Source organism: Mobula hypostoma, chromosome 7 (genome assembly GCF_963921235.1).
Source record: "Mobula hypostoma chromosome 7, sMobHyp1.1, whole genome shotgun sequence".
Classification (NCBI taxonomy): domain Eukaryota; kingdom Metazoa; phylum Chordata; class Chondrichthyes; order Myliobatiformes; family Myliobatidae; genus Mobula; species Mobula hypostoma.
In genome coordinates, this window is record NC_086103.1 from 142,551,008 (window position 1) to 142,566,190 (window position 15,183).

The 15,183-nt window shown below is 44.3% G+C and overlaps 1 protein-coding gene across 1 annotated transcript in view; it reads right to left on the reverse strand.

Annotated features, from left to right (window-relative positions):
- Positions 1-15,183, reverse strand: part of micu2 (mitochondrial calcium uptake 2) — a 428,019-nt gene that overhangs the window by 220,529 nt on the left and 192,307 nt on the right. The window contains exon 3 of the mRNA XM_063054190.1: positions 2,754-2,774. Within this exon, the coding sequence (XP_062910260.1) occupies positions 2,754-2,774 (21 nt within the window). The remainder of the gene's footprint in view (positions 1-2,753; positions 2,775-15,183) is intronic.

Sequence of the window (15,183 nt, forward strand, 5' to 3'; positions counted from 1 at the left end):
AGCGGCCTCAATGACTAAATACCGGTGGCACTGACCTCCCACATCATGAAGACCCTGGACAGACTTGTTCTGGAGCTGCTCCGGCCTATGGTCAGGCCACACTTAGATCCCCTCCAGTTCGCCTACCAGCTCCGAATAGGAGTTGAGGATGCCATCGTCTACCTGTTGAACCGTGTCTACGCCCACCTGGACAAGCCAGCGAGCACTGTGAGGGTCATGGTTTTTGACTTCTCCAGTGCGTTCAACACCATCCGCCCTGCTCTGCTGGGGGAGAAGCTGACAGCGATGCAGGTGGATGCTTCCCTGGTATCATGGATTCTTGATTACCTGTGGTCTGCCAGTACGTGTGCTTGCAACACTGTGTGTCCAACAGAGTGATCAACAGCACTGGGGCTCCACAGGGGACTGTCTTGTCTCCCTTTCTCTTCACCATTTACCCCTCGGACTTCAACTACTGCACAGAGTCTTGTCATCTTCAGAAGTTTTCTGATGACTCTGCCATAGTTGGATGCATCAGAAAGGGAGATGAGGCTGAGTACAGGGCTACAGTAGGAAACTTTGTCACATGGTGTGAGCAGAATTATCTGCAGCTTAATGTGAAAAAGACTAAGGAGCTGGTGGTAGACCTGAGGAGAGCTGAAGTACTGGTGACCCCTGTTTCCATCCAGGGGGTCAGTGTGGACATGATGGAGGATTACAAATACCTGGGGATACGAATTGACAATAAACTGGACTGGTCAAAGAACACTGAGGCTGTCTACAAGAAGGGTCAGAGCCGTCTCTATTTCCTGAGGAGACTGAGGTTCTTTAACATCTGCCGGATGATGCTGAGGATGTTCTACGAGTCTGTGATGGCCGGTGCTATCATGTTTGCTGTTGTGTGCTGGGGCAGCAGGCTGAGGGTAGCAGACACCAACAGAATCAACATACTCATCTGTAAGGCCAGTGATGTTGTGGGGATGGAACTGGACTCTCTCACGGTGGTGTCTGAAAAGAGGATGCTGTCTAAGTTGCATGCCATCTTGGTCAATGTCTCCCATCCACTACATAATGTACTGGGTGGGCACAGGAGTACATTCAGCCAGAGACTCATTGCACCGAGATGCAGCACAGAGCGTCATAGGAAGTCATTCCTGCCTGTGGCCATCAAACTTTACAACTCCTCCCTTGGAGGGTCAGACACCCTGAACCAATAGGCTGGTCCTGGACTTATTTCATAATTTACTGGCGTAATTTACATATTACTATTTAACTATTTATGGTTCTATTATCATTTATTTATCATATCATTCCTGCTTTTATACTATTTGTTAGTGTTATTTTAGGTTTTATGTGTTATTTGGCCTGGGAACGCTCAAAAAATTTTCCCATATAAATTAATGGTAACTGCTTCTTCACTTTACGCCATGTCGGCTTATGAATGGTTTCATCGGAACGCTTTACCTTAGCGGGGTAAATATAGGACAAGGGTGGTCCCGTATGGGACATACCAATTTAGCCCAATATACGGGATGTCCCGGCTAATATGGGACAGCTGGCAACCCTCCTAGTGTCTCAGTAACAGCTTACCAACACAAAACACCTGAAAAACGTGGCAGATTCAACATTCAGTCTAACAAAGGAAACTGTCCATTCAAATATTCAGTCTGTCAGGAGGTTTGCGAGGGTGCTGTGCTGCAACAGATGAAAATTATGAAATCTAAGTACAGGAGCTGTCTTACTGACAGACACCTCACAGACTGTCTCAAACTGGCTGTCTATTAGTTATGAGCCAAATTTCAGGGAACTAGCAGGAAGTATTCAGTCCCAGTCATCACACTGAGGGCAACAGTTAATTTTTATTCATTTATTTATCATGTTGAAATAAAATTAAATAATGAAACATAGAATTAAAGGTGTTGTAATGTGAGCATTATAAAAATAAGTAATACTAATTTTGATAGTATTTCCAGGTTACGGGGTTTTACTTCCGGTCTTTTTTACCATGGTGCATGGCGGGAGAGCTACACACATGCGCACTGGGCAGAAAGAACAGAACTAAAACCCCGCAACCCGGAAACAATCTCTCTTTACAAACAGCTTTCGGAAGCGGAAGTATTGCTATACTACCATTATCCTAATTAGTGTTACTTATTTTTATAATGCTCACATTACAACAGTATTTGTGTATTTATTTTTCTTTTTTTTTCGGGATCTACTGGGAAAGTCTCAAAGATCGACCATTTGGCGACCACTAATGTAGGGGCATGTGTGGCACTTGCTCCGCTTGTAAGGATAAAGTGGCAGGTGGGAGATTGGTGGGGAAGGATGAATGGTCAAGGGAATCATGTAGGGCATGATCCCTGCGGAAAGTGGAAAGTTAGGGGGAGGGAAAGATGTGCTTGGTGGTGAGCTCCAGTTGGAGATGGTAGAAGTTACAAAATTATGTGCTGGATGCAGAGGCTGGTGGAGTGGTAGGTGAGGGCAAGAGGAACCCCATCCTAACTGGGGTGGCAGGTGGATGGTGTGAGGGCAAACATGCATGACATGGAAGAGATTCGAGTGAGGGCAGCATTGATGGCGGACGGAGGGAAGCCCCCTTCTTTGAGTTTCTCCAACATTTTATGTGTGTTGCCCAGTCCTCTGTGAGATAATAAATCATTAGTAAAGAGTTGCAGATATGGTAAAATAGTTACATTTAGGAAAAAAATCACAAGATCCACACCAGGACAGCAAGTAGTAAGAATCACATCTAATTGTACAAATAGGCTCACCTGTAAGGTACGTTTCAGTATCTATGGAAATAAAGCAAAATGAAAAACAATATTAGTACAATGAATATTTTTAAGATACAGTATTGGTTTCAACATAGGAACCAAAAAAGACATATTGCTCTACATGACAAATATATTCACATTGAACATTCAAGTTACTCAGTTAATTATAGCAGATTACAAGTCTTCCTTAAATATGCAAAGTGCAAAATAGAGTTGTTATTCTACAAATATTATCTTCAAGAAATTGCAGAAGGCAAACTGGTACATTAGTACAGAAAACACTGTTAAGATGCTCTTTTAACACTTGCTGAGGTCAAAAAAATGGCAAACACTCTGAGTAGAATTTATGGTGAGAAATGAACATGAAATTATGTCACGATCTAAAATATGGAGACAGGAATTTACTGGAGAGATGTAATATGGTAGCCCTCAATGTTCACTGAAAGTATACGAGGAGAAATAAATCTTGAACAGAAATGGTTATTTTTGCCTTTTTTATATTACTGGAATGCTTTGAAAAGTTATGTATTAATGGTTGAAGGAAATCTTGGGATGCAGAAAGCATTTGACAATGTAACATAAAAATACCAAAATGTTAAGGATCTTAAAATTAATGCACAATTTAGTTAGCAAGATTGAAAATAATCTCGAACAGGAACACAGAAGATGAAGATAAACAGCTGCCTGCATTTAATAATCTGATGATACAAATTCAATGCTCACCATGGCAGTTGGAAAATTTTATTTATTTTTATTAAATTCTAGAGAAATGAATGAATGTCAGTAAGAATTACTGCAGCATTGTTTGATTGTTATAAAACATATCTATTCAATAGCTTTTAATTAGGAAAGAGGGCTGAACATGGGATAACAGCAAATTCACACAACAGGGTCCATTGAGACCATTTTGTTCACACCACCCGTAATCCTAATCCTACTTTCAGGCCATTCGTCTGTGATCCTGTAGGTCAACCCTCTTCACGTAAATCCCAGCACCTGTTCAGGGGATGTTCCTTGATCACTCTTTTGACAGAGAATTCCTGACTCCAACAACTTCCTTCTAATCCTTTATACCAACTTGTTTAAATCGAAGCTCTCCAGTGTTTGATCCCTGTTCTGAGAGAAATGGATCCTTTCTACTTACTTCACCAGGTCCTTCAGTTTTATAAATGAAACTTCTCTAAGCAGCCTTCCTATTGTATCTCTCCTCATAAATGAAATTTCCAGTCCTAGCAACATCCTTGTAAATCTCCTCTACTTTAATTCTGTAATGTGACCAACTGCATACAAAACTCAAGCTGTTAACAACTCTGCGTAACTTTAAGCTCCATCAACTTGAGGGCATCTGTCTAACATCCCAAATGGTCCAAGAAGCTATTTGTGTTTAAGAGATTAAAGTAAGTTAACCATTCCAGGCAAATAAAGCATGATAACATAAACTGACCTTGTCAGCAACACGCACAAGATGCTGGAGGAACTCAGCAGGCCAGGTAGCATCAATGGAAAAAACGTAGTTGACATTTTGGGTCGAAACGTCGACTGTATTTTCTTCCATATATGCTGCCTGGCCTGCTGAGTTCTTCCAGCATTTTGTGTCTGCTGCTCAGATTTCCAGCATCTGCATTTTTTCTCTTGTTTGTGACCTTGTCAGCAATGCAGTTTTGAAATTATATTGGAAGACATACTGGGGTAAAACTTCAGGATATCTATACTGAGAAATACCACGTGAGCTTGTTTTAAAATACAAACTTTCTTCTCAAATCAATATATTTCAGTTGTCCAACTTGTGGGAATTGGTTTGACAATAGTCAAAATTTAAAGATCCCCATTTATACAGTTGAATGTAAGAACCTAACTAGCACACAACACAGCAAATGTCCATTTAGAATTACTCTATCAATTGGCATATTTGAACTATTAAACAATATTGGACAGGATTGTTTGGCAAATCTATACCATAGTGCCAGCAAGACCCAGCATCATTTCTTTACCATTAAATCTGAACTTCCCTAATAAGGATTTGTTACATCTTTGGGGTGAAATATTAAACTTTTAAAAAGTCATGAACCCTGCTCCAATTAACAAACACAAAATGCTTGAGGAATTCAGCAGGCCAGTCACCCTCTATGGAAAAGAGTAAACAGTCGACGTTTTGGGCTCAGATCCTTCATCTGAACTGGAGAAAAAGATGAGAAGTCAGAGTAAGAAGGTGGGGGGGGGGAGGGGAGGAAGAAATACAAGGTAGTAGGTGATAGGTGAAACCGGGAGGGGGGAAGGGGCGAAGTAAAGAGCTGGGAAGTCGACTGATGAAATTGATAGAGCTGGAGAAAGGTAAGTTTGAGAAATCAATGTTCATGCCATCAGGTTGGAGGCTACCCAGATGGAATATAAGGTGTTGCTCCTCCCACCTGAGTGTGGTCTCATCGCGGCAGTAGAGAAGGCTATGGATTGACATGTCAGAATGGGAATGGGAAGTGGAATTAAAATGGGTGGCCACTGGGAGATGCCACTTTTTCTGGCAGTCAGAGCATAGATGCTTAGCGAAGCTATCTTCCAATCTATGTCAGGTCTCATCGATATACAGGAGGCTACACTGGGAACACCAGAAACAGTAGATGACCCAACAGGCTCACAGTTGAAGTGTTGCCTCACCTGGAAGAATTGTTTGGGGCCTTGAATGGTAGTGAAGGAGGAGGTGTAGCACTTGCTCTGCTTGCAAGGATAAGTGCCAGTGGGGAGGGACAAATGGACAAGGGAGTCATGTAGGGTGTGATCCCTGCGAAAGCAGAAAGTGGGGGGAGGGAAAGATGTGCATGGTGGTGGGATCCCATTGGAGAAGGCAGAAGTTACGTTGAATTATGTGCTCGACGCAGAGGCTGGTGGGGTGGTAGATGAAAGGACAAGAGGAACTATCCCTGGTGGGATGGTGTGAGGACAGTCAAAATAGAAGAGAGATGCAGTTGAGGGCAGTTTTAGAGGAAGGGGAAGCCCCTTTCTTTGAAGGAGAAGGATATCTCCTTAGATCCGAAATAAAATCCCTCATTCTGAGAGCAGAAGTGGTGGAGATGGAGGAATTGAGAGAAAGGAATGGCTTTTTTACAAGCAGCGGCCATTCTGGGATGAATATCTGTTATTTGTCAAGTAGGATGCCGTGCACAATCCTGATTTGATGGAGGCAGACGTGAGAAGCACGAAGGAAGATCTGGTGAAACTTCTGAAATGCCTGTTTTGTTACCGCTGCTACTGTGCGATTGAGAATCTCCGGAGGGGAAGGCCCCCAATCCTCAGCTTTGCCTGCTGCTTGGCGGCCGGGGCCGAGGTCGAAGTGCTCAGCAGAGAAGGTGCTCGGTGTCAGAGGCTCGAAGCTTTTGGACAGTGTGACGAGAATACACAAAAATTAAGATGTTTGCTGGCCTGGGCTAGCATCAGTGGCAACAGCAGTTGGTCTGCCACCTGTCCTCAGGGGAAGGAGAGATAAGGAACAATGAAGCAGCATCTGGAGATGTGTAATGAAGGGACGGGAGAGAGAGCTGTCTAGAGTGGCTCCCCCTTTGAACCCTGAACTGTTTGAAGTGATGGGGGATACCCCAGCAGGGGGATAAAAAGGGACAGGTTCGCTAAGGCAGGACACACACGACACCCGAGGTAACGAGACCCTGGAAGCGGTGCGCCTCTCACAAGTCGGTGGGAAGCTCTTGGACGGCTGATCGGGGGATCAGCCTTAAACGCACAGGGTGGAAAGGTACGATCAGCGGGAACCCGGTGTGTGCCCACCCTCGCTTGGGTGCCGGGTTCACTGCAGAGGATCGACCGCATCTGGAGGAGGGGTCACAATCGGTGACCTCAGGTGACATCACAAAGGACCCGCCCGAAAGCTGCTTGTGAGCAATATCGCCGGTCTGTGAGTGGAAGCCGTTCTGAATGATCAGTCGTTCTCGTTCTCTCTCTCCCTCCCCCCATGTTGTCCATCGCCATGGCAACGATTACTGCGAACTGAACTAGATTGAACTGGACCTTTGTGCCACTTTGAAATTGGTCATTTACCCCTAGACAACGATAGAGCTTGATTGATCCTGTTATCTTAATTCTGTGCACATGTGTGTTTATCATTGCTGAACTGTTGCATTTATTATCCTTTTGATTACTGTGTTGCTTGTTGCTTTAATAAAACTTTCTTAGTTCTAGTAATCCAGACTCCAACTGAGTGATCCATTTCTGCTGGTTTGGCAACCCAGTTACGGGGTACGTAACATAAGTGGGGTTCTCGTCTGTGATTTTGAATGCTAAATTCGGGACGGAGTAAATTGATTGGGTTAAAATTCCCGAAAGAAAGAAAAGACAAACAGCAGAAATGGAGGCTGAGGAATTTATAAAGGTGCCGACCTTGGAGGCATTAGAGGATGCCAGGAAATCGGAATTGGTAGCTGTGGCCAAACGGTTGAATCTTGCTAAGGGGAAGTCGACAATGAGGAGAGAGGAGATACACAGAGCTATCGTAGAGCACTATGTATCAAAAGGTGTGTTTCCCCAAGGCGAGCTGGAGGTGGTGTCTATTGAAAAACCGGCTGGAGACGTGGTACAGGTGCAGCTTGAAAAACTGAGACTCGAGCACGAGTTCCGGGTACGGCAGTTGGAGCGAGAAGAGAAAGAGAGGGACAGACAGTTACAGCGAGAACAGCAGGAGAGAGAGTTAGAAAGGCAAGAGAGAGAGAGACAGTTGGAGAGAGAAGAGAAAGAGAGAGAGAGACAGTTGCAGCGAGAAGAGAAGGAGAGAGAGTTAGAAAGGAAAGAGAGAGAGAGGCAGTTGGAGCGAGAAGAGAGTCAGTTGGAGAAACAGAGGGAAAGGGAATTCAAGCTGGAGAAGTTAAGGTTAAGAGCAGAGCAGGGGCTCGTGCCGAACCAAGGTGGAGGGTTCCAGGCGACCCAGGAGGTTAGGCTGGTTCCCCCATTTGACAATACCGACGTGGATCGGTACTTCCTCCATTTCGAAAAAGTGGCTATAAGTCAGGACTGGCCGAGGGATAAGTGGGCTGTGTTACTTCAGAGTGTACTGAAAGGGAAAGCCCAAGAAGCTTACTCAGCTTTGTCCGCGGAAGATGCCCAGAGGTATGAGGTGGTGAAAGAGGCCATCCTCAGGATTTATGAGTTGGTCCCGGTGGCATACCGGCAGAGGTTCCGGAATGCGAGGAAGCAGTGGGACCGCACGTATTTGGAGTTTGCTCGTGAGATGCAGACATATTGTGAGCGTTGGTGCGCCTCAAAGGGGGTAGAGGGGGATTATGACAGACTGCTACAGCTGATCCTGATTGAGCAGTTTAAAGGTTGTGTCCCTGAGGGTATGAGACCCTACCTAGATGAGGAGGAGGCAGCCACGTTAGCCGCAACTGCTAAGTTAGCGGATGAGTATGCGTTGACGCATAAAATGAAGTTTGCCCCGAGTAAAGGCTACCAGAAGGGTAGTCAGGACGACGGGGAGAGTCCACCGGAAAAGTCAGAAAGTAAGCTGGGGACTAGTGAGAAGGATAAGGTAGACCGGGAGCAGTCTGGTAGGAAGTCTCCTGGGGTCGTCTGTTATAATTGCGGGAAAGTCGGACACTTTGCGTCCAGGTGCTTTGCCCCAAAGAAGGAGACGGGAAAAGGAAAAACGGCGATTTTGAATGGCTGTATCGAGCTGTTAAGCGAACCGCTAGGGAAGGACAGGTCTGCCAAAGTTCAGGAAGGGCGCGAGAGGTTTATCTCGGCCGGATTGGTGTCAGTGAAGGAGGGGTTAAAACCAGTTCCAGTGCGGATCTGGAGAGACACGGGAGCGGGTCAGTCACTGATACTGAAGAGTGTATTAGAGTTTAGCTCAGAGACCCAGACTGGGGAGGTAGAGGTCAAAGGTGTTGGGGAAGGGACAGAGTCAGTCCCTTTGCACCAGATACACTTACAAAGCAACCTGGTCTCTGGACTAGTCACGATCGGGGTGAGGTCCGAATTACCGATGAAGGGCGTGGAAGTCTTGCTCGGTAATGATGTCGCCGGGGGAATCGTGTTCCCAATCGTGAGATTGACAGGTCAGCCTGCCAGCAGTGAGGCCCCGCCCATGGACTCACAGGTTCATCATGGGGCTGCGGTAGTGAATTTAGCTGCGGTGGTAAATTTAGCTGAAACGTTTCTGCCAACCTTGTACGAGAAGGGGGTAGAAAATGAAAAGAAGGAGTGTGGGGAGACAAGAGGTAGTGAGGGAGCTGGGACCGACGTAGCAGTAGCCAGGAAAGAATTTGTGCAGACACGGGAGCGAGACGAGGGGTTGATGGTTTCGGCAGAGACAGCTCTCTCTGACACAGCCTTAACAAGGGAACTAGTAGGCTATTGTGCGGAGGAGGAAGTGCTAAGGAAGAAAGGGAAATCAAGTACAGTACCCGCAGATGAGGAATGGGGGGTGGTGCAAAAGAGTTATGAGGATGAGATTTTTAACCTGTCCCACGAGGTACCCCCCGGTGGACATTTTGCGGTGCTGGAGGAAACAGTTGGTGGAATCATGAAAGAGGTTTACCGGCTGCCCAGGGGGAAAGAATGTTATTGATCATGACCGACGCGAACTGAGACGGTCACCGGTTTTTGATATGCTAACAAACCTAGTCGGTGTTAGCGTGGAAATCAATGAAGCTAGGGGCCCCCTGATAAGAGAAAAAAACCATTTTGAAAAGATTAGTATGGGATCGATCAGATGGGAGAAGGCTATTGTTTTGGCCAGGTCTACTGATAAGGTCTCTCCCTTAATCCCCAAACAAAGCGGCTCTTTAGAAGAAGTAATTAAACGACTCACACCCGTGTGTTTGATTGTCCCGAGGCGATGCAAAGAACTGGGACGTTGGGGGGTGTCTGTTACAATAGGCCAGCATAGTAAACAATATCCATATAAAATGAGTAATTCAGTGACTAAAGGGCTGATGAACACAGAGGTGTGTATTGGCAATTTAATACGGCTGTCTGAAGCCAGCTTGATAGTGAACCTTGAAAAAAATGAGTTCGGCCACACGAAGGTCACTTCCCTGGGAATTGTGGTGACACAGGGGCAGCTGGCAGCGATGCAAGCTACAGTGCAGGCTATCGCTGACCTCCCAGCCCTGACAGACAAGAGGGCCCTCAGAAGGCTCTTGGAGAAGGTGGGGTACTGTAGGAAGTTTTGCAATAACTCTGCGGTCACTACCCCTCCCCCTCCTACTAAGCCCTTGCAAGAGAAAACTGAGTCGGAATGGGACGACCCTTGTTATTGTGGTCCGGGACAAAACCAAAGGAGAGGTTACATTGATCGCAATTCATCAGTGTTTTTGGCCACTATGAAGTTTGCTGAATTGGAGCCTGGTCTAAGGGATTATTAATAACACATATAAAAGGGACGGAAAATGTGATTACTGACTGCCCGTCAAGGTGTTGACAACTTCAAACTCGCTGTGTTAGCCAAATAGCTGATAAAGATGTATATTTGTGTGTGTATCAAATCATGTATTCATGTTTGTAATTTTTACCTCCCGGTAAAAATCCTTGAAGGGGGGAAGTGTGACGAGAATACACATAAATTAAGATGTTTGCTGGCCTGGGCTAGCATCAGTGACATCAGCAGTTGGTCTGCCACCTGTCCTCAGGGGAAGGAGAGATAAGGAACAATGAAGCAGCATCTGGAGATGTGTAATGAAGGGACGGGAGAGAGAGCTGTCTAGAGCGGCTCCCCCTTTGAACCCTGAACTGTTTGAAGTGATGGACAGGCGATACCCCAGCAGGGGGATAAAAAGGGACAGGTTCGCTAAGGCAGGACACACACGACACCCGAGGTATCGAGACCCTGGAAGCGGTGCGCCTCTCACAAGTCGGTGGGAAGCTCTTGGACGGCTGATCAGGGGATCAGCCTTAAACGCACAGGGTGGAAAGGGACGATCAGCGGGAACCCGGTGTGTGTCCACCCTTGCTTGGGTGCCGGGTTCACTGCAGAGGATCGACCGCATCTGGAGGAGGGGTCACAATCGGTGACCTCAGGTGACATCACAAAGGACCCGCCCGAAAGCTGCTTGTGAGCAATATCGCCGGTCTGTGAGTGGAAGACGTTCTGAATGATCAGTCGTTCTCGTTCTCTCTCTCCCTCCCCCCACATCGTCCATCGCCATGGCAACGATTACTGCGAACTGAACTAAATTGAACTGGACTTTTGTGTCACTTTGAAATTGGTCATTTACCCCTAGACAACGACAGAGCTTGATTGATCCTGTTATCTTAATTCTGTGCACATGTGTGTTTATCATTGCTGAACTGTTGCATTTATTATCCTTTCGATTACTGTGTTGCTTGTTTCTTTAATAAAACTTTCTTAGTTCTAGTAATCCAGACTCCAACTGAGTGATCCATTTCTGCTGGTTTGGCAACCCAGTTACGGGGTACGTAACAACAGACTCAGAGTCGGCTATGGTCGGGTGCTTCCAGGGTGCTGCATCAGCAAGTTTGCGGCGCTGGAGGTTCATGGCAGGGAGAGTTTTCTTACTTCTACTGTCTGCGTGAGATGATGGGGCTTTCGGAACTTTGAGACTTTTTTTTTACCGTGCCCATGGTCTGCTCTTTATCAAATTACAGTATTGCTTTGCACTGTTGTAACTATATGGTATAATTATGTGGTTTGTGCCAGATTTAGTCTTGGTTTGTCTTGTGTTTCTGTGATACCATACTGGAAGAACATTGTATCATTTCTTAATGCATGTATTACTAAATGACAATAAACGAGGACTGAGTGTCCTCATAATCTAATCTAATCTAATGTGGTGGGAAGAGGTAGGAAGGAAGGAAAGCCCCTTTCTTTGAAGGAGGACATCTCCTCAGTTCTGGAATAAAAACTCTCATTGTGAGAACAGATGCGGCACAGATGGAGGAATTGAGAGAAGCGGATGGGGTTTTTACAAGTAATCTGGTGGGAAGTGGTATAATCCAGGTAGCTGTGAGAGTCAGTGAGCTTATAAGAGATAAGTAGATGCGCTGTCTCTAGAAATAGAGACAGAGAGATCGAGAAAGGGAAAGGAGGTGTTGGAAATGGACCAGGTAAATCTGAGGGCAGGGTGGAAGTTGGAGGTAAAGTTGATAAAGTTGATGAGCTCCACATGGGTGCAGGAAGCAGCACCAATTCAGTCGTTGATGTAGCATAGGAAAAGTTGGGGAGTGATACCAGTGTAGGCTTGGAACAGAGACTGTTCCACTTTAATGTTGGTTTAAAAATACATTCTCCTAGCTCTTTAGTTATCAAGAACCAAGTAGGAAAGATCCCATAGGTATAACATAGCTTTCTTTCTGTGTCCTACTCATAACTGATGACAAATCATCAGTTTCCTAGATTATGTTGACCTCTCCGATTCATGGTAGTTTATTAAATCAGTTGATTTTATTCCAATCTTCTGTAACTACACATATCACCTTTAAGGAACTCAAATGCCTATGTCTGGATTTTCAACAGGCTGTTAAGTCAGCAAGTTCGCTGGTTATCTACCCTTGAAATTCATTCTTGGATCATTGCTACATAAAATCCTCCACCAGGATGTCATTTCTCAGATGAGTGGCAAGTCCCTGCTTCTAAACTTGAATGAAAAATTGGAGAAGAGACTGAACAATCGTAAGTGGGTGATATATTCAGAGCAATTAAAACAGTATTAAATTATTCTAAAATAAAAACATATGGAATCAATAACAATTTAAGAACTGAGGATACTAACAGGAAACATGTTTTATTGTATTTATGAAAGGTCATATCTATCATCTATATAAAAAAGATTTTCCTCAAAATCCCTTACACCTTTCATCCATTCCTTTATATCTGAAACACCCTTTTTATCGAAATCTATCATGATTGTGTAAACACCATCAAATCCCAGTTTAGCCTTCTTTGTTCATAGGAAAATCTTCACAGTTTCTCTAATCTAACACTGTAACTCAAATGCATCATGCTTGTAATTAATCAAATAAGTGTTTTCTTCCTCTTCCCTTGGACCCTCACAAACTTCTGAATCCGTGATGACCAGAAATAGATGCAATAATCCAGAGATCATTTTGCCATCGTTAGCCTCGGGTTTTATAAAAGTTCATCCATGCTTAACTGCCTTTGTAATCTGTGTCTCCATTTATTAAATGGTCTCTCAAGAAATCATCAAAGCTTTATGTGAATGTAAGTCGAGATCTCACTGTTCCTGCACACTTCACAAATGTGACATTCGCGGTAATGTACTCTTTGTTCAACATTTGGCTATAATGCAAACTATCACTGTACTCTGTATCTGTTTTACCTAGTACTTCCCTGTCTCTCCTTAGGAATGACCCATGAGTGACACTAATATCTAGGATGCTTTGGTCTGAAGAACAACTACTTCCCATGACTTTCTGTTTTCTGTCAATATGTCAATTTCCTTGGCAGGCTGTCTGGTAAGCCTTTTATTTCATGGGCCTTTATTTTGTGAATCAGCTTTTTCTATAAGACTCTGTCAGATGCCTTCTGAATATCCATCAACTGCATCTCCATTATCATCCTACTCTGCTCTTATCAAATATGTTAGTCAAACAATTTGATTTTAATACATCCACACTGACTTTGCATTATTAACTTAAACTTCTCCTAGGGTCTTTTACTTTTCCCTCATTATTGCTTCTAAAAACCTCCACTCTCTGGGATTGAATTTACTGGACTGTAGTTTCCTGACGTGTTCACATGCACATTTTAACAAAGGGTGTTACAATGGCTATTTTCCAGTGTTCTGGCACTTTCCCCCTACCTAGGGAAGGACTGTAAGATCACTTGAAGTCTATCTTCAATCTTCACTTCACTCAGCAACTCGCGATGCTTCCCATCATAACTCGATGATGTTTACTTTAAGTCTAGCCAACTGTTGCAGCACCTGCTGGCTATCAGTTTTCAGCACAGCCATAGATTATGACACCATTCGCCTTCTTGGTAAATAACTTATTAGCTGGGATTTTGCTGTTTTTTTGGTGGCAGTTTTGCTTGGAACTACTGTATTGATACTTCTCAATGTGCATGCTGGTAAACAAGACACTGCATGAATGCTCAAGATCTGAATTTACTGGTTGCTCTGCTGGTTATTTCCTGCCAGATTCACAACGAATCAGCAATATGCTAAGTTCCCACAAGAGTTACATAAGAACATAAGAAACAGGAGCAGAAGGCGGCCATCTGGCTCATTAATCCTGCTCCACCACTCAATAAGATCATGGCTGATGTGGCTGTGAACCCAGCTCCACTTACCTGTCTTTTCACCCATAGCCCTTAATTCCCCTCTTACGCAAAAAACCTAACTGTGTCTTAAACATATTTAATAAAGTAGCCACTACTGTTTCCCTGGGCAGAGAATTCCACAGATTCATTACTCTCTGGGAAAAGCTGTTTATCCTCATCTCCATCCTAAATTGATTGCCTCGAATCTTGAGGCTAAATCCCCTAGTTCTGGTCTCACTTACCAGTGGAAACAACTTTTCTGCCTCTATCATATATACCCCTTTCATAATTTTATATGCTTCTGAAAGAGCCCCTCTCATTCTTCTGAATTCTAGCAAGTATAGTCGCAGGCAATGTCCTCATTGGCTAAACCCTCAAACCCTCATCTTCAGAATTAATCTGTTGAGCCTCCTCTGCAGCACCTCCAAAGTCAGTATGTAATTCCAACTTATAAAGTAAGGAGACCAGAACTGCACACAGTACTCCAGGTGTGGCCTCACCAGTACCCTGTACAGTTGCAGCGTAACCTCCCTACTCTTACATTTAATCCCTCTAGTAATGAAAGCCAACATTCCATTTGCTTTCTTGATTGCTGGTTGCATCTGCAAAACCAAACTTTTGAATCACTAGATTCTGGAATAGTTCCAGAGCACTGGAAAATTGTAAATATCACTCTACTCTTTAAGAAGGGAGGGAGGTAATAGGAAATTATAGGACAGTTAGCCTGACTTTAGTGGTTGGTAAGATGTTGGAGTCCATTATTAAAGATGAGGTTTCAGGGTACTTGGAGGCACATAATCAAATAGGCCAAAGTCAGCATGGTTTCCTTAAGGGAAAACCTTGCCTAACAAATCTGTTGAAATTCTTTGAGGAAATAACAGCAGTAAAGAAAAAAGAGAGTCAATGGATGTTGTTTACTTGGATTTTTAGAAGGCCTTTGACAAGATGCCGTGCATGAAGCAGCTTAACAAGATAAGAGCCTATGTATTAGAGGAAAGATAATCCCATGGATAGAAGATCAGCTGACTGGCAGGAAGCAAAGAGTAGGAATAAAGGGTGGGGGGGGGGCTTTTTTGGTTGGCTGCCAGTGCCTCTTGGTGTTCCACTTGGGTTGGTGATGGGACTGCTTCTTTCTACTTCATATGTCAATGATTTGGATAACAGAATTGATGGCTTTGTGGCCAA